Raw genomic sequence first — 25,796 nt, forward strand, 5'->3', positions numbered from 1 at the left:
TTTTATTACCATACTTGAGCACGTTTATTTAGTGTGTCAGAATAACTTGGGGTTGATCTTATTTGCATCAAATATTCATTTTAGTCTTTTTTAATTCACTTTTGGGACTTGGGAATCGCTTTATTACCCACTGAATTTGGATGCTAGCTTTTTGTGATTTAAAATATAAATAACTTTTTTCTTGTTTTTCATTGTATGAAAATCTTTTGGGACTGCTTTAGCCACTGTATTTGAATTTTATTTTTGCAGGCACTGTCAACAAAAATTGTAGTGCAAGTATTCAATTGAAGCTGAGAAATTAGAATTGGATTTTGTTCCCCAGAATTGCTCTGATTTATTTTTTATCCTCTTTAATGAAGACAAAGACAAAATGTTTGTTCATTGCATATATCATTTCCTTATTATCGACTAATACTTTCCTGTTGTTACTGTCAGGAGAGCAAACACTGGCTTCATTTCTAGAGTTACATTGAAGTTTGGTTCACCCATAGAACAATGCTTTCACTTCTAAATTTTGGTTTGAATCTCATTTGGCTGGGTCGGGTGAAAGATTATTAGGGTGCTATCATTGTTGGGATATTTTCTGACTAGTTATCAGTAATTTTAAGTCCATAACACTATCCCTGTTGGAGTTTGAAATGGAAAAGATACGGACAACAAAGTTGACTCTTAAGATGGAATAAATCTGTGTGAAAGAAGATTTTCAGTATGCTGAGTGGAATAATGTTGTAAACCTAAACTTTGTAAATCTTTTTATGATCTTTATTAAACTATAATATATTGAAAAATCTTCCCTATTGTTGAGTCCTGCCGAGCACCTAGCCCATGCTGTACATATTGCATAAAGAGAATATTCCAGAATGTGTAGCAATTTAATCACATCCTCTCCATAAATATTGACGAGGTAATGTTTCAGAGGTAACCGTTCATTAGAAAACCCTTGTAAAAGATTTCTGACTGGTTTGCAGAAAGTAGGAAATATTTAATTCTTCATCGGTAACTTCTTTCGGGGGATAGATATAATAAAATCCAAAAATATTGCTGTAATTCTAACTGTTGTTTGGCTATTTTTGTCTTAACTCTAGCTAGAAGTGAAGTTTGATAGTTCACTGAGGTTTACACTGTAATTAAGTCGAACAAGCGAAGAGCTGAGAAGCATGGCTGGATAAAGCAATTTTATCATGTGAATTTTGGCTCCCTCTGGAGGTTTGACCAAATGCAGTCTAAATTAAATCTTTTGCTCCAATGACTTCATTATTTTCAGCTGCCATTTTCTTTCTTCACTCATTTCAAAATGAGCAGCGTAAAGTAATGAGGATAACATAACATTTAAAATTACGCACATTTAAGTTGCTGCACAAATTTATTTGATTGCAGGGGATACTGAATATATTGTGGACAATTTGTTTGATGTGAAAATGTATAAGGTACATGGGGTGAAAAGATAGATAGATTTTAGACCTTTAAAGAATGAGCAACTTGTATCAATTTTTGTAATTTTTGAAGTGTCCTTGTCCAAGTGAGAAATCTCTTAAATGGTCATGAGGTGGGGAAGATGGTCTACAAGAATGGATTTTAAGATTATTTTTAAAATGTAAAAAGATAAGTAGAGAATTGTGGAGGAGTTACAGAGAAATTCACCATTATAGGTAACTGCTGTCCCACCAATATCCAATAGTCCATGGAGGGGGGACACTACCTCAATGTGGTGAGAGATTTATGTACTTTAACAATCCCTCAATGCACTTCAGAGCTCCAGACTCCTGATATAGAGTCATAGAGATGTAAAGCACGGAAACAGACCCTTCGGTCCAACCCGTCCACGCTGTCCAGATATCCCAACCCAATCTAGTCCCACCTGCCAGCACCCTCCAAACCCTTTCTGCTCAAAAACCCATCCAGATGTCTTTTAAATGTTGCAATTGTACTAGCCTCCACAGCTTCGTCTGGCAGCTCATTCCATACATGTACCACCCTCTGCTTGAAACCGTTGCCCCATCCAGATGCCTTTTATATCTTTCCCCTCTCATCCTAAGCCTATGCCCTCTAGTTCTGGACTCCCTCACCTGAGGGAAAAGACTTTCTCTATTTATCCTATCCATGCCCCTCATGATTTTATAAACCTTTATAAGGTCAACCCTCAGCCTCTGATGCTCCAGGAAAAACAGCTAGAGCTGTTTTCAACTCCTCCCTGTAGTTCAAATCCTCCAACCCTGGTAACATCCTCGTAAATCTTTTCTGAACCCTTTACAACATCCTTGATGTTTCACAACATCCTTCCAATAGGAAGGTGACCAGAATTGCTGGCCTAACAAATGTCCTGTACAGCAGCAACATGACCTCCCAATCCCTGTGCTCGATACTCTGACCAATAAAGGAAGGCATACCAAACACCGCCTTCACTATCCTATCTACCTGTGACTCTACTTTCAATGAGCTGTGAACCTGTACTCCAAGGTCTTTGTTCAGCAACCCTCCCTAGGACCTTACCATTAAGTGTATAAGTCCTCCTAAGATTTGCTTTCCCAAAATGCAGCACCTCGCATTTATCTAAATTAAGCTCCATCTGCCACTTCTCAGCCCATTGGCCCATCTGATCAAGATTCCATTGTAATCTAGGTAAACTTCGCTGTCCATTACACCTCCAATTTTGGTGTCATCTGCAAACTTACTAACTGTACCTCTTGTGCTCACATCCAAATCATTTGTATAAATGACGAAAAGTAGTGGACCCAGGACCGACACCTGTGGCACTCCACTGGTCACAGGCCTGCAGTCTGAAAACAACCCTCCACCACCCCCCTCTGTCTTCTGTCTTTGAGCAAGTTCTGTATCCAAATGGCTAGTTCTCCCTATATTCTGACATCTAACCTTGCTAACCAGTTTCCCAGGGGAACCTTTTTGAACGCCTTACTGAAGTCCATATAGATTACGTCCACCTCTCTGCCCTCATCAATCCTCTTTGTTACTTCATCAGAAAACTCAAATCAAGTTTGTGAGACATGATTTCCCATGCACAAAGCCATGTTGACTATCCCTAATCAGTCCTTGCCTTTCCAAATACATGTGCATCCTGTCCCTCAGGATTAACTTGCCCACCACCGATGTCAGGCTCATCAGTCTGTAGTTCCATGGCTTGTCCTTACCGCCCTTCTTAAACAGTGACACCATGTTAGCCAGCCTCCAGTCTTCTGGCACCTCACCTGTGACTATTGATGATACAAAATCTCAGCAAGAGGCTCAACAATCATTTCCCTAGCTTCCCACAGAGATCTAGGGTACACCTGATTAGGTCCTGGGGTGCTGATCAGGTGTACCCTTTTATGTGTTTCAAGACATTCAGCATTTGATCCTCTGTAGTATGGACATTTTTCAGGATGTCACCATCTATTTCTCTGCATTCTATATTCTTTTCCACAGTACATTCATGTTCTTTTCCACAGTAAACACTGATGCAAAATACTCATTTAGTATCTCCCCCATCTCCTGCAGTTCCACACAAAGACTGTCTTGCTGATCTTTGAGGAGCCCTATTCTCTCCCTAGTTACCCTTTTGTCCTTAAGATATTTATAAAAACCCTTTGGATTCTCCTTAACCATATTTGTCAAAGCTATCTTTTTGCCCTCCTGATTTCCCTCTTAAGTATACTACTATTGCCTTAATATTCTTGTTAGGATTTATTCAGTCTATCTTGTCTATACCTGATTCTTTTTTTTTTCACCAATGCTTCCTTCTTTTTCTTCACCAATCCCTCAATTTCTTTAGTTGTGAGTGTAGTGCTGGAAAAGCACAGCAGGTCAGGCAGCATCCGAGGAGCAGGAGAATTGACGTTTCGGGCATAAGCCCTTCATCAGGACTACGCTGTCGACTCTGATCTCCAGCATCTGCAGTCCTCACTTCTCCTCCTCAATTTCTTTAGTCATCCAGCATTCCCTACACCTAGCAGCCTTTCCTTTCACCCTAACAGGAATATATTGTCTCTGGACTCTTGTTATCTCATTTCTGAAGGCTTCCCATTTTCCAGCCGTCCCTTTACCTGTGAACATCTGCCCCCAATCAGCTTTTAAAAGTTTTTGACTAATACCATCAAAATTAGCCTTCCTCCAATTTAGAACTTCAACTTTTAGATCCGGTCTATCCTTTTCCATCACTATTTTAAAACTAAAAGAATTATGGTCACTGGCCCCAAAGTGCTCCCCCACTGACACCTCAGTCACCTGGCCTGCCTTATTTCCCAAGAGTAGGTTAAGTTTTTCACCTTCTCTGGTAGGTACATCAACATACCAATCAAAAACATTTCTTGTACACGCTTAACAAATTCCTATCCATCTTAACACTATGGCAGTCCCAGCCTATGTTTGCAAGTTAAAATCACTTACTATAATCGCCCTATTATTCTTACAGGTAACTGAGATCACCTTCCAAATCTGTTTCTCAATTTCCTTCTAACTGTTATGGGGTCTATAATACAATCCCAATAAGGTGATGGCAACAAAGTTTTGGGTGAGTGTCCGGAAAAGTGTAATTCAAAGAAATCCTCCCTTTCAGAGCATATGAAAGAAGATTGTCTCTGTCTCTGTCTCTGCTACAGGGTGTGAAGAAGGAAGAAGCTCTTGTCATTGTGGTCATCTGGTTACTGAAATTTGATTATCCCATCAATATTGTATGGATAATGACAGAGCCCCAAAATTGCCTTGTTAAACAAAGTAATGGGCAGGTATCTACCAGGATTTGTTTACCTCCTGAGGAGAGATGCTGAATTGGAACTGGAAAATTAATTCTGAAAAAATGTCTTTGGACTTAACTGTTTCTTTCCCCACAGATATTGCCAGACCCACTGAGTTTCCCCCGCTTTTTCTATTTTTATTAAGAGAATTGACTACTGGGATAGGACTGTGAGCCTGGGAGTCCCGAGTCAAGAATTTGCACACAGGTGATTGCTGCACTAATAGGTCATGTCATTGGGCAGTAGCAGCAGTTCTGTAAAAGACGCCTCTGCCCTCCCCAAATTTGGTGAGGCTAGAAAAGGAGCCATAGAAATAGACTGCCCACTTCTCCTGGCACATCCTGCAGAATCATCATCTTTGTGATCACGGTCCCTAACAGCAACTGCTCAACAACCAAACAAGTAGCAAAGTCCTGTGATGTCACTTTTAGACGTTTTCTCCTGTCCTTGTGCCCTTTGTTCTGGTGTGGCTTCATCAAGAGGAGGTAATGCTTGATAAATTGGTTAGAATTCTTTGAGGAGATAACAAGCAAGTTAGACAAGAACCAGTGAACGTGATTTATTTGGTTTTCCAGAATACTTTTGACAGGAGGCTGCTAAACAAAATCAGAACCCACGGTGTTATCAGCAAAGTACTGGCATGGATAGAGGATTAGCTGACTGGCAGGAGGCAAAGAGTGGGGCTAAAAAGGGGTCTTTTCCAGGATGGCAGTAGTGGAGTTCTGTAGGTGTCAGTATTGGGACCACAAATATTCACATGTTATACATTTAACAATCTGAATGAAGGAACTAAGGGCATTGTTGCTAAGATTTCAGATGTCACAAAGGTAAGTGGAGGAATAAGTAGTGTTGAGGAAATGGAGAGGCTACAGAAGGATTTGGACAAGTTGTGAGAGTGAGCAAAGAAGTGGCAGATGAAATACAATATGGGAACGTGTGGGGTTACGCACTTCGGTAGGAAGAATAAAGGCATAGACTATTTTCTGAATAGTGAAAGGCTTTGGAAATCTGAAGCTTAAAGGGACTTTCATGAACATTCATTCGGCAGCTAGGAAGGTAAATGCAATGTTAGCATTCATTTCAAGCACAGGGATATACTGTTAAAGTTATATAAGGCTACAGCCAGACTGCATTTGGAATGTTGTGAGCAGTATTGGGCCTGTATCTAAGGGAGAATGTGTTGGCCTTGGAGGTGATTGAGAGAAGGTGTACGAGAACAACCCTGGGGCTGAAGAGCTTGTTATATGAAGTGGTTCAGGACTGGGCCTATACTCGATGGTGTTTAGGAGGATAAGGCAGGGATCTCATTGAAACTTACAGAATATTAGGCCTGGATAGAATAGATGTGGAGAAGATACTTCTACTAATAGGAGTGATTAAAACCCGAGGGCACAGCCTCAGAGTCTAGGGCCCTGTAGCACTGAGATGAAGAGAAGTTTCTTCAGCCAGAAGATGATGAATCTCATTGCTGAAGAAGGCTGTGGAGGCCAAGCCATTATGTTTATTTAAGACAAAGGTAAGGAGATTCTAAATTCGTAAGTGAATCAGAGGTTAAGGGGAGAGGCAGAAGGATGGGTTTGAGAAACAGATCAGCCATGATCAAATGACACTGGGCCAAATTGTGCAAGAAGGACATGAAAGCTTTCCACAGTATGCAAAATGAATTTGCTAAGGTGTCTAGAAGGAAATGTTTCACTGACAAGAAAGTCAATAAAATAGAAGACACTGATTTTAATATTGACAAAAGAACCCAGGATGTTAAGATTTTCGTTTTACCTAGCAAGTTATGATATGGAACACACTATATAAAGGGTCAGTTGAAACAGATTCCATAGTAAATTATATTTTAAAAAGTGGATTATGTAATTGAAAAGAAAATAATTGTACAGCTATGGAAAAAGACTGGAGAGTTGGGCTAATTGGATACACTAACTGTAGATGTGGCATAGGCATGCTAGTCTGAGTGGCCTGCTTCGGTGCTGTGAAAGATTCAATGACAACTACATTTCTCAATGGGACAGATTATTAATAGTTTTATTCACAATATTTTTGGCATTCTTGTGCAAGGACATTCATGGATTCAGGTAATACTTGTTGATGGATCCTTTGGAATCTGTAGAGGTCAGTTGAGGAGAAGGGGTACAGAGTTGTAAAGAGTGCATTGATACAGTGCTAGCTTCAGTAATATAGCACTAATCCACAGCAATCATGAGGAAGCTAAAAAAATTCTTTTACACAATTGTACATTGAAGAGGAGAAACATTGGCGGGGGGTTATATGTATCTTCCAAGTCCAGGAGGAGGTAAAGCAAAAATAAGTCTGAATAATAGAGAATATGATATTTTAAAAAAGAAATTAGGTGTAACTTTAAAGAAGTTTATGAAGTGGTTGGTAAGTAATATTACAGATCCATTGAATGCATATGTGTTCTCTCGTAAGGGACATAATATATATTCTATTGTATTTAAGTACATTCATATATTATAATGAAGGTAAGTACTGCCATGCTTGGGCAGAAACAGAACTGCAATAAATATTCCAGACTGCCTTCCAGTTCCTTGCTGTGGTCTATGCCATGTGACTGAGTTACATTCTAAGTTGTGCAGTGTACATCCAGGCAGAAGAATCAACAAACTGACTAAAATTCTTTAAATCACATTCAATTAAAATGCTTTTTTTTTGTAGAAATAAAATGGTTAATAATGTATAACTATTTGCAATAAATTGTTTTTATAAATTCCAGTATATTCAATTTTCTTGTGTTATCCATCCAGATTCAGACCAGGCAAAATAGCACAGACCTGTAGTACTGTACACCTATCTAGAATGCCCAAATTGATTTGTGATGAGATATACTTTAATCTGGTTGCAGTCACACTGGTGAAAGTGCAGAATAGTTTGTGTATTGCCCCTAGACGTCAGTCTTCAGCTAACTGGATTCCTCCTCAGGATATGAAGAAATAGCTGAAGACATTGGATACTACAAAAGCTGTAGGTGCTGGCTGCATTCTGGCAATAGTACTGAAGACTTGTGCTTCAGAACTAGCATGCTACAGCCAAACTGTTCCAGTATAGCTACAATACTAGCGTTTACATAACAATGTGGTAATTTGCCCAGGTTGGTCCTATGCACAAAAAGCAGGACAAGCCAAACTGCTTCATCAGTCTACAGTCATCATCAGTAAAGTGGTGGAAGATATCATCAACAGTGTTATCAAGCAGCTCTTGCTTGGCAATAACTTGCTCACTGAAGCTATTGATACTCATCATCTTATTTCATTACAGCTTTAGTTCAAACACTGACAAAGAACTGAATTCCAGAAGCAAGTTGAGAGTGACTGCCCTTGACATCAAGGCTGCATTTGATTGAGAGTGATGTCAAGGAGCCCAAGCAAAATTGGGTCATTGGGAATTAAGGGGAAATAGTTATCCTGGTTGGAGTCATACCTGGCGCAAAGCAGGATGGTTGTGGTTGTTGGAGGTCAGTTGTCTCAATTCCAAGACACCTCTGCAGGAATCCCTCAGGGTAGTGTCCAAGGCCCAACTATCTTCAGCTACTTCTTAAATGACTTTCTCTCTATCATGAATCCAGAAGTGGGGATGTTCATTGAGAATTGTGCCATGTTCCTGTCCTCCCAGACGTCCAAACATCCTTGATTATTGCTACACAACCAACAAAGATGCGTACCGTTCATTCCCCATCCGCATTTTGGAAAATTCAATCATAGCGCTGTGCTCTTGCTCCTGCTCCTGGCTCACAAGCAGAAATTGAAGCATGAGGACCCAGTACAGAAAGTAGTGTAGTGTTGGTTTGGAGCAATGGAAGGGCTTCTACAGGACTGCTTAGAGTCAGTGGACTGATCCATATTCAAGAACTCAGCAGTGAACCTAAACGAGCATGCCATTACAGTCTACATTACTAATGGGTGACTGCATGCTGAAGAAATTAATCCAAATGTTCTTCAGTTGGAAACCATGGATGAACTGGGAGATCCACTCCCTGCTGAAGTCCCGGTCTGAGGCATTCAATTTGGGTAATGCTGACCTGTACAGGAAATCCACATACAACCTTTGCAAGGTCATCAGTGATGACAAGAGACAATACCAAAGTAAGCTTGAGACCAAGATTGACCAGACAGTAATCCATTGTTTGTGGCAGGGCTTACACAACATAATGGACTTCACTTCAGTGAAGCCGGACAGAATACATCCCTACCTGATGAGCTCAATGCGTTCTACGCTCACTTTGAACAGAAGATCAGTAAAATGATGTCACCTGTCCCATCAGCCTCTGATGCAACTGTGTCCACTGTCACTGCTGCAAATGTTAGATCAGCTTTTTCCTTGAGAGTGAACCCATGGAAAGCGACTGGCTAGGATGGAGTCCCCGGCTGAACGCTTAGATCCTGTGCAAACCAGCTGACAGGAGTATTCCTGAAATCTTTAACCTCTCCACTTCACCACTATCATCCTGGTACCAAAGAAAAATCATGTAGTATTCCTCGACAATTACTGTCTGATGGCTCTGACCTCCATAATTGTGAAGTGCTTTAAGAGGCTAGTCTTGGGTCATCAATTCCAGCTTATCAAATTGCCTTGATCCTTTTATAGTTTGCCTATGGAAAGCAACAGGTCTAAGGTAGGTGCCGTCTCCCTGGTACTATCCCTGGAACATTTGGACAACAAGGATACCTACATCAGACTCCTATTTATTGATTACAGCTCCACCTTCAACACCATTGTTCCAAACGAATTCACCTCTAAATTCTGAAACCTGGATCTCGGCTCTCCGCTTTGTAACTGGATCTTTGACTTCCTGACCCAGAGACCGCAATCAGTAAGAATAGGTGACAACAACACCTCCATCATGTGTGGTAAAAATGATTGAGAGTGTCACGTTCCTGGGAATGATGATCACCAACAATCTGTCCTGGTCCAGCCACGTCAATGTGACAATCAAGAAAGTGCAACAACACTTCTACTTCCTCAGGAACCGAAGGAAATTCAGCATGTCAACAAAAACTCCCAACAGCTTCCATAGATGTACCATAAAAAAGCATCCTTTCTGTCTGCATCACAACGTGGTATGGCAACTGCTCTTCCCAAGACTGCAAAAAAACTACAGAGTTGTGAACATAGTCTGTCCACCATGCAAACTAGCCTTCCGTCCATTGACTCCATCTATACTTTCTGCTGCCTTGTGAAAGCAATCAACGTAATCAAAGACCCCTCTCACTCTGGTTATACTCTCTTCCACCTCTTCCATTGGGCAGAAGCTATAAAAGTTTGAATATGTGTACAAACAGATTCCAGAACAACTTCCTTGCAGTTATCCGACTTTTGATGTGGAGGTGCTGGTGTTGGACTGGGGTGGACACAGTTAAAAAGGGACACAGATAGACTCTTACCTCAAACCTTTAATGCAATGTCTGAGTTGAGATATTACCTTTTTTAAATAAAACCTTAAGTTATCTCCTGGACTGGGCTTTACATATCAATCAAAATCTGCATCCCCATTCTAAGCGATTAAAGACTTAACAGCAATCTAGATTTGTTTAATACATCACATCAGTTATACACTTTGATCTTTTACTATAAATTCTGTGTCCTATGATCCTGCCCCACTAGCTATCTGAAGAAGGAGCAGCAGTCAGAAAGCTTGTACTTCCAAATAACTCGGATTTTTGAACAGACCTCTCAAATGTTAATGTTGACTTCTCTCTCTGCACCTTTTCTGTGGCTGTATTGCTATATTCTGCTACCCTGATGCACTTTTTCTTTGGTATGATCTGCCTGTGTAGCATGCAAAACAACATTTTTCACTATATCTCAGTACATGAGACAACAATAAATCAAACTCATTTGTGATGACTTGGATACTGAAGCAGTCCATGTCCAAATTCAGCAAGACCTGGATAATAGTCAGGGTTGAGCTGACATGTGGCAATTAACATTTGTTCACACAAGTACTAGGCAATAACAAGAGAAAATCTGGTGATCATGTCTTGATGTTCAGTAGCATTACCACACTGAATCCCCAGTCATCAACATCCTGGGAAACTGAACTGAACTAGCCATGTAATTACTGTTTTTTTAGCTTTGTCAAAGGGTCAGTTAGACTCGAAACGTCAGCTCTTTTCTCTCCTTACAGATGCTGCCAGATATGCTGAGATTTTCCAGCATTTTCTCTTTTGGTTATGTAATTACTGTAGTTACGTGAGTTAGTCCAAGACTTGGAATTCAGTAACAAGAACTCTCTTCATACTTCCTAAAGCTTATCCACTGTCAACAAGGTGCAATTCAAGAGTGTGATGGAATGCTCCCACTTTCCTGAATGTGTGCAGCTGCAACAAAAATAAATTTGACACCATGCAGGATAAAGCAGCCTGCTTGATTGGTACCACATCCACAATATTCAGTTGCTCCACAACCAATGTTCAGGAGCAGCAAATATGTACCATCTCAAAAGAGCAGTAGATATTTGGGAAGATCACCACTTGCAAATTCCTCTCTGACTTGGAAATATGTCCCTGTTCCTTCAGTGTCACTGGGTCAAAATCCTGCAATTCCCTCCTGAACAGCATTTTCAGGATACCTACTCCAAATGAACTGTAATAGTTCAAGAAAACAACTTACCACTATCTTCTCAAGGGCAGCCAGCAATGGGAAATAAATACAGGCAAGCATTGACAGATGTAGTTGTCGATGCCTACATCTCATGAATAATTTTGTTTTAACGTCCTCCCTCTTTATTTACATGTAAATACTGTGCTTGTGTCTTTTTGGGAATCTCTCAAATTCTGTAACCAAGAATCATGCATGTGTTCCCTATTTCATGTTATTATCGTCCAGGGATTAATCTTTTCCTGGGCACTAATAACATGATTAGTCTCATTAAATGTGGAAAGTGCCATGTGCTAAATCTAAAATATTCTTCATTTTACAGCTTCCTCAAATGTTCCCAGATGAGAATTTGGAAAATTCCATTCCAGAAACCACCAACCATGACTGCTGTTATACAGAAGAGAGAAAGTATTCGGATTTGGAACCATATCTCAGGTGTGAAAATCTTTGCATGGTTAGTAGAGTATAAGTTGTTCTGCTATAACATGACAGTGGTGTTTCTCTGCAACCTCACGCTGTAGAAAATTGCGTTATGGAAAACCGCTGTATAAAATCGTGCTGTAGAAGATCGCTAATAGAAAAACACTATACCTGTTCAGAAGAAAGTTTGCTTTATCCGAACAACATCCATAATTCGTCAATTGTATTATCACCAATTTGCGCTAACAAAACGCGCATTATAGCAGAATGACCTGTATTCTAATCTATGATAAAAACCTTATAGCATAGATTTGTAGTATACAATCAATCTATCCAGTGTGGATTTTTGAAGCAGTTTTCAAGATTCATTTGAAAGTTAATTGCTCAGTAGTTAGATTAGATTTCACACCAGCGGATGGATACTTTTGTGTTAGTATTGGTGTTGTGGAGAAGTTCCGTGGGAGGAACATCTCAGCGTAGGTAGTAGATGCTATTGTTCCATTGTTTGGAGTATGTGTGGACACGATAAGAAGTTTGTATAGCAGAATCTCCGTGTCTGATTATACCTTTTCTATCTTCCTCAATCTTAAAATTATATGGAACCAAACTAAAATAAATGTAAATCATAAGGGGCACAGATGAGATGAATAGCAAAGGTCTTTTGCCGAGAGTGGGGAGTTTAAAACTAGTAGGCATATTTTTAAGGTGAAAGAAGAAAGATTTAAATGGGAACAGAGGGGCAACCTTTTCACATGGAGGGTGGTTCATATGTGGAATGAACTGCTAGAGGAAGTGATAGATGCGGGCACAGTTAAAATATTTAAAAGACATTTGGACAGATACGTGAATAGGAAAAGTTTAGAGGGATATGGGCCAAATGCAGGCAAATAGGGCTAGTTTAGTTTGGGAAACTAGGTCAGCATGGTCAGTTGGATCGAATGGTCTGTTTCCGAGCTGTATGACTCTATGATTCTATGATTGTATTTTCTTCTTGACACTAGTAACCCAAACTTATTTAAAACCGAATTTAGAACTGCATTGTTGTTTGAATGCTTCATTAAAGCTTTTTATAATATTCACTTAATGTATTTTATTTTTAACTTGGGTTATACTTTTTGCAGATATTTGATATCTTTACCATCTCATGTGTTAAAAAATGATTACATACAGAAGTTCTTCTGCACTGCCATACCCAATCATTCTGTTCAACACTTGAGTAAGTAAATTGATTCAATTCTTGATGCTTGGGTTGAACTTATTTTTGAACATGTGCACCCTCTTGTGTAGCAAATCAGAGAGTCAGTACTCCATTAAAGTTGCAATTGTATTTCTGAAAATCATGATTTTAAGTGAAAATAGTTTTAACAAATCACATTTTCCCATTAAAACCAATGGAACAGCCCTGGTTACATTACGTAGACCTTCCTTGTCTGACAAAGAACATTTAAACTGAAATACTTTACATTGATAAATTCCTGTACTGGTAAATGAAGCAATTTTCAAAACAAAATAAATGTAAAAATTTTTTTTAAAAAGTGGGCTCTAGAGATGAGTAGCAAAAGGCGGAAGCAGCAGCTTGTGGTAGTTTCTCTTCAAGAGGGTTTGTGATTAACTTCACCATTTTGATCATAAATGTCCTCATAACAGATATATGATCGCAACGTATATTTAGGACACTGGGCTGGGAAACTACTTCTTCTCTGCCGCAGTAAAACCAGCAGAGCAGCAGCCCTCCTTACGTGGCGTCTGCCCACACTGTGGATGTGGGAACTGCTCCCACTGGCTTTAAATCCTGGAAGTGAAAAGAGAGAGATCTCTGATTAAATAGGGGTGAAGCTGATCTCAAACCCAGCGGATGAAACCTGACCAATGGCAGATCAAAGTGTCTCATTGAGGATTCAGGAGGGAGGATGTGTCAACATGCAAAGTTCAACGCGAAGGAGGATCAGCAATAAGGGTGAGTCAGGGTGCAGAAGAAATTGCAAGCTGGAGGATCATCATTGAGAGGATAGATTATAACCTGGAGAACAGATTAGGGAGGTAGAAATGCTGCAAATCTGAGGATTGACAAGAGGATGAGTCAGGGATTGACAGAGACTATCATTTGGAGAGGAAGTGTTTGCAGTGACCACAGAGTTAGAGAGCAGGATTTGCAGCAAGCAGGAGCTACTTTATGTAGAAAGTTATCATACTTCATGATATTTTTTAGTTTGTTTTATTTTGTTATTTCATTTCACAATATAGAAGTTTAGTGATATAAAGTATTTCAATTTAAAAGGAATAATGTTTTACTGCTTCTCTTCTGATGAGGAATGTCCTACACAACCTACTATAGCTTTTACTTGGTTTCAATGGGAAAATATGGTTTAAGTTATTTCACTTTAAGTTGTGATTTTCAAGAATGAAACTAGAACTTTAAGTGAGGACTCCCTGTACTCCCAAGATAGACTGAGTGCTGACCCCAACAGCTAGATTGCCCTTTTTCTTCATCTCTGTAAAATGTAGAATAAGACTCAAACTCTTGTTATCTGTTTTTTGGACCAGACATCAATAATACATATTCAGCTGTATATTAAGCGTAATTTGAAATCTGATAAGGCCACCTTCACTCAATCTTGGTTGCAATCAGCTTTTCGCAGTTGTGGGTATGTTCACCGAGCTGGGAAGGTGGTTTGCAGACACTTCGTCCCCTGTCTAGGTGACATCTTCAGTGCTTTGGTTCCAAATAAATTCCAGAAGACAGTACAGCAGCACTTCACAGGAGGCTCCAAAGTAATAAAGATGTCACCTAGACTGGGGACAAAACGTCTGCAAATCAACTTCCCAGCTCGGTGAACACACCCACAACTGCAGCAACCGGCACCCGAGCTACAAATCTTTATGCAAACCTTGAATCAGTTTATTGTTTATATTGAGATTGGGTATTAACTCTGCTCCCAGATATCAGAACTCCACCCATATACTTCTTTGTTGACTGTAAAGTTCCTGATAGCATTTCCAGGTGATTCACTGAAATGCTCTTAATTTTGATGAAGAATGCAATGAAAAAAATTCAGCAAAAATAATTTTAAATCATATATTTCAAATATCCGTGTTAAACTATCAAGCTATCTGAACCACCTCCTAAAGACCAATACCATATTTTCACTTTGGAACCGCAAATGCTTTTAAGCAAAACATTAGTTAATTTGATATAGGAGACTTTTAAAAAATTTTTGCTAGGCACAATAAGTTACTTAATCCAGAAACAACCAGGGTGAATGTGAGATGGTTCATTTCTACCGGTTTTTCATGGTGCTGTCCCAACATGAGTTTGCCTTGGAATGTTAATGTGCATTATTACTTTAGATAATGTACACAACTGTACCCCCAGTGTGTGATGCATCTTGCAAATTAATGCTCTGCTTAGTTAACTTGTGTGTCTAGTAAAATATGAATCTTACTCAGTAATAAACCTTCTAAAAGTTGTGTACAAACAGTAATAGGCTAATTGGTCTATAATTGCTTGGTTTATCCTATTTAGTGACTTTTGGCACTGCCCTGTTACATTTGGCAATCTTCCAGCCTTTGAGATTAATAGTCATAGATATTGAAATTAGAAAGATTTATTTAAGAGTTTAGAGGGTCCATGTATTAGTTGATTATTAGTTAGAGTCCTACAATGTATAACACAGAAACAAACCCTTCAGTCCAACTCGCCCATGCCAACCAGATATCTCAAATTAATCTAGTTCCATTTGCCAGCATTTGGCCCATTATCCCTCCAAGCCCTTCATAAACCCATCCAGATGCCTTTTAAATGCTGTAATTGTACCAGCCTTCCGCACTTGCTCTGGCAGCTCATTTCATACACTCTCTACCCTCTGCCTGAAAAGGTTGCCCCTAAGGTCCCTTTTAAATCTTCCCCTCTCACCCTAAACCTATGCCCTCTAGTTTTGGGCTCCCACCAAACCAGGGAAAAGACCTTGTCTATTTAGGAGAATGTGAGAACTAGAGAGCACAGTTGAAAAGTGTGGCATTGGAAAAGCGCAGCAGGTCAGACAGCATCCGAGGAGCAGGAGAATCGACGTACCAGGCATAAGCCCTTCATCAGGCATTCCTGATGAAGGGCTTTGTGTCCGAAGCATCGATTGTCCTGCTCCTCTGATGTTGCCCTGATCTGCTGTGCTTTATCAGCGCCACATTTTTCGACTGGTCTATTTATCCTATCCATGTCCCTCATAATTTTCTAAAACTCGAAAGGTTTTTCTCTCAGCCTCTGCTCTAGGGAAAACAATCCTGGCCTATTCAGCTGTCCCTATAGCTCAAACCCTCCAACCCTGGCAACATCCTTGTAAACTTTTTCTGAATCCTTTCAAGTTTCACAACATCCTTCCTATAGGAGGGAGACCAGAATTGCACACAATATTTCAAAAGTGGCCGAACCGATGTCTTGCACAGCCACAACATACCTCCCAACTCCTATACTTCAAGCACAGACCAATAAATGAAAACCTACCAAATACCTTCTTTACTATCCTATCTACCTGCAACTCTACTTTCAAGGAACTATGAACTGCACTCCAAGGTCTCCATATTGTCCCTATTTCAGTGTGAAACAATTTTTAGTATTCATTCAGCTTTTTCATGTTTATGTTGTTAATCTGGAATATTGCAGAAAATTCATTCATTAATTCTTATAGAAAATAAGCCCCTGATTTTCAGCAGACCTTTCTGAAAGGTATGTCCTATGTCTAGCCAGCTCCCCTTGGATGCTATTACTTTCTCATATGCTTTAACATGGCAACAGATGTTTACCTTTTGAGTTCTGTTCATTTTTTGCAACTCTTGCTTTAGAAACATAGAAACTAGGTGGAGGAGTAGCCCATTTGGCCCTTCGAAACAGCACCACCATTCAATATGATCGTGGCTGATCATGCAATTTCAGTATCCTATTCCTATTTTCTTTCCAAAACCCCTCGATCCCTTTAGACCATAAGACATTGGAGCAGAAATTATACCATTGAGCCCATCATGCCTGCTCCATTTTTCAATCATGGCTGATAAATTTCTCAACCCCATTCTCTCTCTTTCACCCAGTAACCCTTGATCCCCCTGACAATCAAGAACCCATCTATCTCCGTCATAAATATACTCAAAGACCTGGACTCCACAACCTTCTGTGGTAATGAATTCCATAGATTCACCACTCTCTGGCTGAAGCAGTTTCCCCTTATCTCTGTTCTAAAAGGTCTTCCCTTTACTCTAAGGCTGTGCTCTCGGATCCTATCTCTCCGGCCACAACAGCCATATCCAGCTCCCTCTTGAATATATTTAATGGACTGGCCCCAACAGCTTCCTGCAGGAAGATTTCCACAGGTTCAGGACTCTGAAGAGTTCTTCTTCATCTCAGTCCTGAATGACTTACCCATTATTCTTAGACAGTGATCCCTGGTTCTGGATTTCCGCAAAATCGGGAACATTCTTCCCGCGTCTAGCTTGTCCAGTCCCATCAGGATTTTATTTGTTTCTGTGAGAACCCCCCTCGTTCCTCTAAATTCCAACAAGTACAAGCCCAGTCAATCCAGTCTTTCCTCATATGTCAGTCCTGCCATCCAGGAATCAGTCTGGGGAACTTTTGTTAGACTCCCTCAATAACAAGAATGTCCTTCCTCAGACTAGGAGAACAAAACTGCACACAATACTCCAGGTGTGGCCTCACCCAGGCCCTGTATACTCTAATACTCAAATCATCTTGCTATGAAGGCCAGCATGCCATTAGATTTCCTCACTGCCTGCTGCATGTCAACCTTCGGCGACTGTTCCACCATGACACACAGGTCTCGTAGCACCTCATCCTTTCCTAAACTGCAACCATTCGGATAATAATCTACCTTCCTGTGTTGCGACCAAAGTGGATAAATTCACATTTATCCCCATTATACTGCATTTGCCAAGTATTTGCCCACTCAGCCAGTCTATTCCAGTCACCCTGCAGCCTTTTACCATCCTTCTCACAACACACAATTCCCCACAGTGTCATCTGCAAATTTGGAGATGTTGCCTTCAATTTCTTCGTCCAAATTGTACAGAGTCAGGCACTGGGGACTTAGCGGGTTTCAATCCCATCAATTTCCAATGCCATTTCCTGACTAATAAGGATTTCCTTCAGTTCCTCCTTCATGCTTTTTATGAGGGTTATATGTCTCTCCCTTAGTGAAGATAGATGCAAAGTATTTGTTCAACTGGTCTGCTATCTCTCTGTTGTCCATTATGCAGTCAGTTTTTATGTTTTCTGCCAGTTTGCTTTCATATTCTATTGCCCCTTTCTGAAATGAACCCTTTGTCCTTTGCTGAATTTAAAAATTTTCCCAGTCCTCAATTTTGCTGCTTTTTGTGGCCAATTTGTGCCTCTTCTTTGGCTTTACTCTTACGCCAGATAAGGATGTACAATTGCTGAAGTCCATCCATGTGTTCTTTAAGTGTCAACCATTGCCTAACTATTGTCATCTCTTTAAGTGACCTTGGCCAGCTTATTTTAGCCAGTGCATGCGTCATACCATCAAAGTTAGCTTTCATTCATTTCAGGACCCTAGTTTCAGATTTAATTGTATTACTCACCATCTTTGGCCCTTTTATTTCTATCACTGCACTTGTTTATCATATCTTTAATCTCTTCATTCTTTATACAAATATTTCCATTTTTACTCTCTGATACCACCATTTCTTTACTTTTTATCCATTTATAAAGTTGTTCACAATTTGCCATTTATGTTATTTCCCAGTTTGTTAGACAATAGGTGCAGGAGTAGGCCATTCTGCCTTTCGAGCCTTCACCACCATTCAATATGATCATGGCTGATCATCCTCAATAAGTACCCTGTTCCTGCCTTATCTCCATAACCCTTGATTCCACTATCCTTGAGAGCTCTATCCTTTTATCCCTTATACCTATAGAAAGCTTTAGGGTTTTCCCTGATCCTATCTACCAACAACTTGTCATGTCCCCTCCTCACTCCTATTAGCTCTCTCTTTAGGTCTTTCCTGGCTACCTTGTCACTCTCAATTACCCTAACTGAGCCTTCACATCTCATCCTAACGTAAGATTGCTTCTTCCTCTTGACAAGAGATTCAATTTCCTTAGTAAACCATGGCTCCTGCTCTCGACAACTTCCTCCCTGTCTGACAGGTACATACTTATCAAGGACACACAGTAGCTGTTCCTTGAATAAACTCTACATTTCTATTGTGCCCATCCCCTGCAGTTTCCTTCCCATCCTATGCATCCTAAATCTTGTCTAATCGCATCATAATTGCCTTTCCCCCAGCTGTAGCTCTTGTCCTCTGGTATATACCTATCCCTTTCCATCGCTAAAGTAAACATAATTGAATTGTGGTCACTATCGTCAAAATGTTCATCTACCTCCAAATCTAACACCTGGCTGGGTTCATTATCCAGTACCAAATCTAATGTGACCTCACCCCTTGCTGGCCTATTTACATATTATGTCAGAAAACCCTCGTGCACACACCGGACAAAAACTGACCCATCTAAAGTACTTGAACTACAGTATTCCCAGTCAATATTTGGAAAGTTAGTCCACCATAGCAACTACCCTGTCACTCTTGCTCCTATCGAGAATCATCTTTGTTAACCTTTCCTCTAAATCTCTGGAATTATTCAGAGACCTATAGAAAGCTCCCATCAGGGTGACCTCTCTTTTCCTGTTTCTAATCTCAGCCCATACTACCTCAGTTGACGAGTCCTCAAACATCCTTTCTGCAGTCGTATTGCTGTCCTTGGCTAACAATGTCACACCTCCACCTCTTTTACCATCTTTTCTGTTCTTACTGAAACATCTAAATCCGTGAAATCTGCAACAACCATTCCTCTCCCTGTTCTACACAGGTCTCTGAAATGGCCACAACATCGCAATCCTAGGTACCAGCCCATGCTGCAAGTTCACCCAGCTTATTCTGGATGCTCCTGGCATTGAAATAGACACACTTCAAACTAACTTCTTGCTTGCTGGTGCCCTCTTGCAACCCTGAAACCTTATTTTGGTCCTCCCTACTCTCATCCTCCTCTATACTTGAACTACAATTTAAGTTCCCAGCCCCCTGCTGAATTAGTTTAAATCCACCCAAAGAGGATTAGCAAATTTCCCACACAGAATATTGGTACCCTTCTAGTTCTGGTGAAGACCATCCTGTTTGTAGAGGTCCCACCTACCCCAAAAAGAGCCCCAATTATCCAGAAATCCAAAACCCTCCCTTCTGCACCATTCCTGTAGCCACATGTTCAACTCCCCTCTCTCCCTATTCCTCGCCTCGCCAGCACGTGGCAAGGGCAACAAACCAGAGATAACAACTCTGTTTGTCCTAGCTCTAAGCTTCCAACTTCGCTGGACATCGGAGTGCATCTGGGAAAAGTAACAAACAGTGAACTTCTGCCTTAAATCCCCATCTCTTTTCCTACCTATGTCACTGGTGCCAATGTGGACCACGACTTGGAGCTGCTCCCCCTCTGCTGCAAGGATCCCAAAAATATGATCAGAGATATCACAAAACCTGGCACCTGGGAGGCAACACACCAACCGTGAGTCTCTCTTGTTCCCACAGAACCTCCTATCTGTCCCCCTAACTATAGAGTCCCCAATGACTAATGCTCTGCTCCTCTTCTCCCTTCCCCCTTCTTTTCTAAGCAACAGGGACAGATTCTGTGCCAGAGACCTGTGCCCCATTGCTTACTCATGGTAAGTTGTCCCCCTCAACAGTATCCAAAACAGTATACTTTTTGTTGAGGGAAACGGCCACAGAGCATCCCTGCACTGCCTGCTGGTTCCCTTTCTGTCCCCTGACAGGAACCCATCTACCTTCTTGTATCTGAGGTGTGACTACCTCCCTGTAACTCCTCTCAATAACCCCCTCGCCTCCTGAATGATCCGAAGTTCATTCAGCTCCAGCTCCAGTTCCCTAAAGTGGTTTCGAGGAGCTGAAGTTGGATGCACTTCCTGCAGATGCAGTTAGCAGGGACACTGGTGGTGACCCTTACCTCCCACATTCTGCAGGAGGAACATTCAACTGCCCTAACCTCCATTCCCACTATTCTAAATTCCCAATGAGCCTACTGAAAACTAAAAGAGAGAAATGAAAGCGTAGTCACCTTATCAATCTGGCGCACACAACCTTTTTTTTTGGATGGAGGAGGATGGGTGGGAGACACTACCCGAGTAGTGTTTCGGGTAAAGCAACCGGCCAAATATAAATCCTCACTTACCAAGCAGTCCCATGTCCACTCCCGCTCAGCGTGTGCTCTGACTATACACGAAGTAAGTTTTCAAACTTCACTAGATGGAGGACGGGAAAAATTTCTGGCGTAACAGCTGCTCCTTTAGGTGTTTTAGGTGTTGAAGGTGATTTCCTCAAATTCCAGGAGCAGCAATTACTATTTTATATGCTGTTGTATTGCTTTGGAACTTTGGGAAAAAAAACTAAAAAAACAACAGTTTTAAAAGGGAGGATAACAGACAAAGGAAGCACATAGTGAGGTTAGTGCAGGAGGGAGAGGGAAAGAAACTGACACAGCAGTGAACCTGCACAGTTACTGCCTTTGCTATTTGTATTCTGTATTGCTGGACATCGGAGTGCGCCTGGGAAAATTAACAAACAGTGAAATTCACAACTGATCTTGGAGGAACTGTTTAGGCGAAGTGCACAGCACAGAAGCCGATGAGTGTATTGTCTTTAAGTGGGACCTGCTGAAAGTGTGTAGTAGTGAGTAGAGTGGGTACTTTCTTGATTATGTTTTTGAGATATGTCTCTAGATTAAACTTAATAGCTACGGCTTATATTTTAACCTCGGGCAGTGTTTTGTAGAGGAATAAGACAATGTTATTTTCTGGGTCTATAGATTGTGAAGGAGCAAAATTGGCCTTTAATAGAGTGAAATGCGCTTCTTGTCAGAGTTTAAAGAGAGTTTAGGGGTTACTGCGGATTATATCTGCAATAAATGCTGTTGGTTGCGAATCTTATCAGATCAAATGGATCGGTTGGAGAGACAGTTAGAAGCAATAGAGGAATTTGCAACAGCAACAATATGTGATGGATGGCAGTTATAGGAAGGGGGGAAAGTCTCAGATACAGTCACATCGCTGGGTTAACTCCAGGAAAGGTAAGAGAGGTAGGCAGCTAGTGTAGGAGCCTTCTGCATCTATACCCATTTCAAACAAGAATGCTGTTTCGGATAATGTAGAGGGTGATGGATTCTCAGGGGAACGTAGCACGAACAGCCAAGTTTCTGGTATTGAGACTGGCTCTAATGCAATGAGAGATACGTCAGGTTCCAAGAGATCAATTGTGTTAGGGGACTGTCTAGTCAGAGGTACAGACAGACCTTTCTGTGGCCAGCAGCGAAAAAGCAGAATGGTGTGTTGCTTCCCTGGTGCCAGGATCAAGGATGTCTCAAAGAGGGTGCAGAATGTTCTCAAGGGGGAGAGGGGCCAGCAAGAGGTCATTGTCCACATTAGAACCAACAACATAGGAAGGGAAAAGGTTGAGATTCTGAAGGGAGATTACAGAGAGTTATGCAGGAATTTAAAAAGGAGGTCCTTGAGAGTAGTAATATCTGGATTACTCCCGGTGCTAGTGAGGGCAGGAATAGGAGAATAGAACAGATGAATGCATGGCTGAGGAACTGGTGTATGGGAGAAGGATTCACATTTTTGGATCATTGGAATCTCTTTTGGGGTAGAAGTGACCTGTACATGAAGGATGGTTTGGAAGGGGACTAATATACTGTAAGGGAGATTTGCTAGAGCTGCTTGAGAGGATTTAAACTAGTAAAGAGATCAATCTGAGGCTGGTACAGTTGAGAACAGAAGCGAGTCAAACAGTCAGGGTAGACCGGGACAAGGTAGCGCTAATAAATTAAACTGCATTTATTTCAAGGGAAAGGCAGATTAACTCAGGGCATGGTTAGGAACATGGGACTGGGATATCATAGTAATTACAGAAACATGGTTCAGGGATGGGCAGGACTGGCAGCTTAATGTTCCAGGATACAAATGCTACAGGAAGGATAGAAAGGGAGGCAAGAGAGGAGGGGAAGTGGCATTTTTGCTAAGGGATAGCATTACAGCTGTGCTGAGGGAGGATATTCCTGGAAATATATCCAGAGAAGTTTATAGCTCCCCTAATAGTCAGAGGGAAATTGAGAAACAAGCTTGTAAGGAGATCTCGGCTATCTTTAAGAATAATAGGGTAGTTATGGTAGGGGATTTTAACTTTCCAAACATAGACCGGGACTGCCATAGTGTTAAGGGTTTAGATGGAAAGGAATTTGTTAAGTGTGTACCAGAAAATTTTCTGATTCAGTATGTGGATGTACCTATTAGAGAAGGTGCAAAACTTGACCTACTCTTGGGAAATAAGGCAGGCCAGGTGACTGAGGTGTCAGTGGGGGAGCACATTGGGGCCAGCGGCCATAATTCTATTAGATTTAAAATAGTGATGGAAAAGGATAGACCAGATCTAAAAGTTGATGTTCTAAATTGGAGGAAGGCTAATTTTGACAGTATTAGGAAATAACTTTCAAAAGCTGATTGGGTGCAGATGTTCGCAGGCAAAGGGACATCTGGAAAATGGGAAGCCTTCAGAAATGAGATGAGCATCCAGAGAAAGTATATTCCTGTTAGGGTGAAAGGAAAGGCTGGTAGGTATAGGGAATGCTGGATGACTAAAGAAATTGAGGGTTTGGTTAAGAAAAGAAGGAAGCATATGTCAGGTATAGACAGGATAGATCGAGTGAATCCTTAGACGAGTATAAAGGCAGTAGGAGTATCCTTAAGAGGGAAATCAGGAGGGCATAAAGGGGACATGAGATAGCATTGGAAAATAGAATTAAGGAGAATCCAAATGGTTTTTACAAATATATTAAGGACAAAAGGGTAACTAGGGAGAGAATTGGGCCCCTCAAAGATCAGCATGGCGGCCTTTGTGTGGAGCCGCAGAAAATGGGGGAGATACTAAATGAGTATTTTGCATCAGTATTTACTGTGGAAAAGGATATGGAAGATATAGACTGTTGGGAAATAGATGGTGACATCTTGCGAAATGTCCAAATTACAGAGGAGGAAGTCTGGATGTCTTGAAACGCGTAAAGGTGGATAAATCCCCAGGACCTGATCAGGTGTAACCGAAAACTCTGTAGAATGCTAGAGAAGTGATTGCTGGGCCTCTTGCTGAGATATTTGTATCATCGATAGTCACAGGTGAGGTGCCGGAAGACTGGAAGTTAGCGAACATGGTGCCACACTTTAAGAAGGGTAGTAAGGAGAAGCCAGGAAACTATGGACCAGTGAGCCTGACGTTGGTGGTGGGCAAGTTGTTTAGAGGGAATCCTGAGGGACAGGATGTACATGTATTTAGAAAGGCAAGGACTGATTAGGGTTAGTCACCATGGCTTTGTGCATGGGAAATCATCTCACAAACTTGATTGAGTTTTTTGAAGAAGTAACAAAGAGGATTGATGAGGGCAGAGCGGTAGATGTGATCAACATGGACTTCAGTAAGGCGTTCGACAAGGTTCCCCATGGGAGACTGATTAACAAGGTTAGATCTCATGGAATACAGGGAGAACTAGCCATTTGGATACAGAACTGGCTCAAAGGTAGAAGACAGAGGGTGGTGGTGGAGGGTTGTTTTTCAGATTGGAGGCCTGTGACCAGTAGTGGGCCATAAGGATCAGTGCTGGGTCCTCTACTTTTTGTCATTTACGTAAATGATTTGGGTGCGAGCATAAGAGGTACAGTTAGTAAGGTTGCAGATGACACCAAAATTGGAGGTGTAGTGGACAGTGAAGAAGATTACCTCAGATTACAACAGGATCTTGATCAGATGGGCCAATGGACCAAGAAGTGGCAGATGCAGTTTAATTCAGATAAATGTGAGGTGGTGCATTTTGGGAAAGCAAATGTTAGAAGGACTTGTAAACTTAATGGTAAGGTCCTAGAGAGTGTTGCTGAACAAAGAGACCTTGGAGTACAGATTCATAGCTCCTTGAAAGTGGAGTCGCAGGTAGATAGGATAGTGAAGGCGGCGTTTGGTATGCTTTCTTTTATTGGTCAGAGTATTGAGTACGGAGTTGGGACGTCATGTTGCGGCTCTACAGGACATTGGTTAGGCCACTGTTGGAATATTGTGTGCAATTCTGGTCTCCTTACTATCAGAAGGATGTTGTGAAGCTTGAAAGGGTTCAACAAAGATTTACAAGGATGTTGCCAGGGTTGGAGATTTGAACTATAGGGAGAGGCTGACAGGCTGGGGCTGTTTCCCTTGAGCGTCGGAGGCTGAGGGGTGACCTCATAGAGGTCCAGAACTAGAGGGCATAGGTTAAGGGAGAGAGGGGAAAGATAGAAAAGGGACCTAAGGGGCAACTTTTTCATGCAGAGGATGGTACGTGTATGGAATGAGTTGCCAGAGGAAGTGATGGAGGCAAGTACAATTTCACCATTTAAAAGCCATTTGGATGGGTATATGAATAGAAAGGGTTTGGAGGGATATGGGCCGGGTGCTGGCAGGTGGGACTAGATTGGGTTGGGATATCTGGTCGGCATGGACGGGTTGGACCGAAGGGTCTGTTTCCATGCTATATATCTTTATGACTCTGTGACTCCTACCTTCCTGTCAGGCTTCTGGTCCTCGCTGTCGCTCCTCCCATTGTAACTTCCCGTCATACCGCCTGGTCCTCTCTGTCTCTCCTCCCACTGTAACTTCCCGTCATGCCTCTGGTCCTCGCTGTCTCTCCTCCCGTTGTAACTACCCGTCATGCCTCTGGTCTTCGCTGTCGCTCCTCCCACTGTAACTTCCCGTCATGCCTCTGGTCCTCGCTGTCTCTCCTCCCACTGTAACTTCCCGGCATGCCTCTGGTCTTCGCTGTCGCTCCTCCCACTGTAACTTCCCGTCATGCCTCTGGTCCTCGCTGTCTCTCCTCCCGTTGTAACTACCCGTCATGCCTCTGGTCTTCGCTGTCGCTCCTCCTACTGT

The 25,796-nt window shown here is 41.4% G+C and overlaps 1 protein-coding gene across 1 annotated transcript in view; it reads left to right on the top strand.

Moving 5' to 3' along the window:
• Positions 1 to 25,796, top strand: part of zcchc14 (zinc finger, CCHC domain containing 14) — a 126,961-nt gene that overhangs the window by 37,206 nt on the left and 63,959 nt on the right. The window contains exons 5-6 of the mRNA XM_043706822.2: positions 11,674 to 11,786; positions 12,893 to 12,987. Of these exons, the coding sequence (XP_043562757.2) occupies positions 11,674 to 11,786; positions 12,893 to 12,987 (208 nt within the window). The remainder of the gene's footprint in view (positions 1 to 11,673; positions 11,787 to 12,892; positions 12,988 to 25,796) is intronic.

The sequence above is a fragment of the Chiloscyllium plagiosum genome, unplaced genomic scaffold, assembly GCF_037043375.1.
Source record: "Chiloscyllium plagiosum isolate Xiang-an unplaced genomic scaffold, Cpla_swu_hap1 HiC_scaffold_17, whole genome shotgun sequence".
NCBI classification, from domain to species: Eukaryota; Metazoa; Chordata; class Chondrichthyes; order Orectolobiformes; family Hemiscylliidae; genus Chiloscyllium; species Chiloscyllium plagiosum.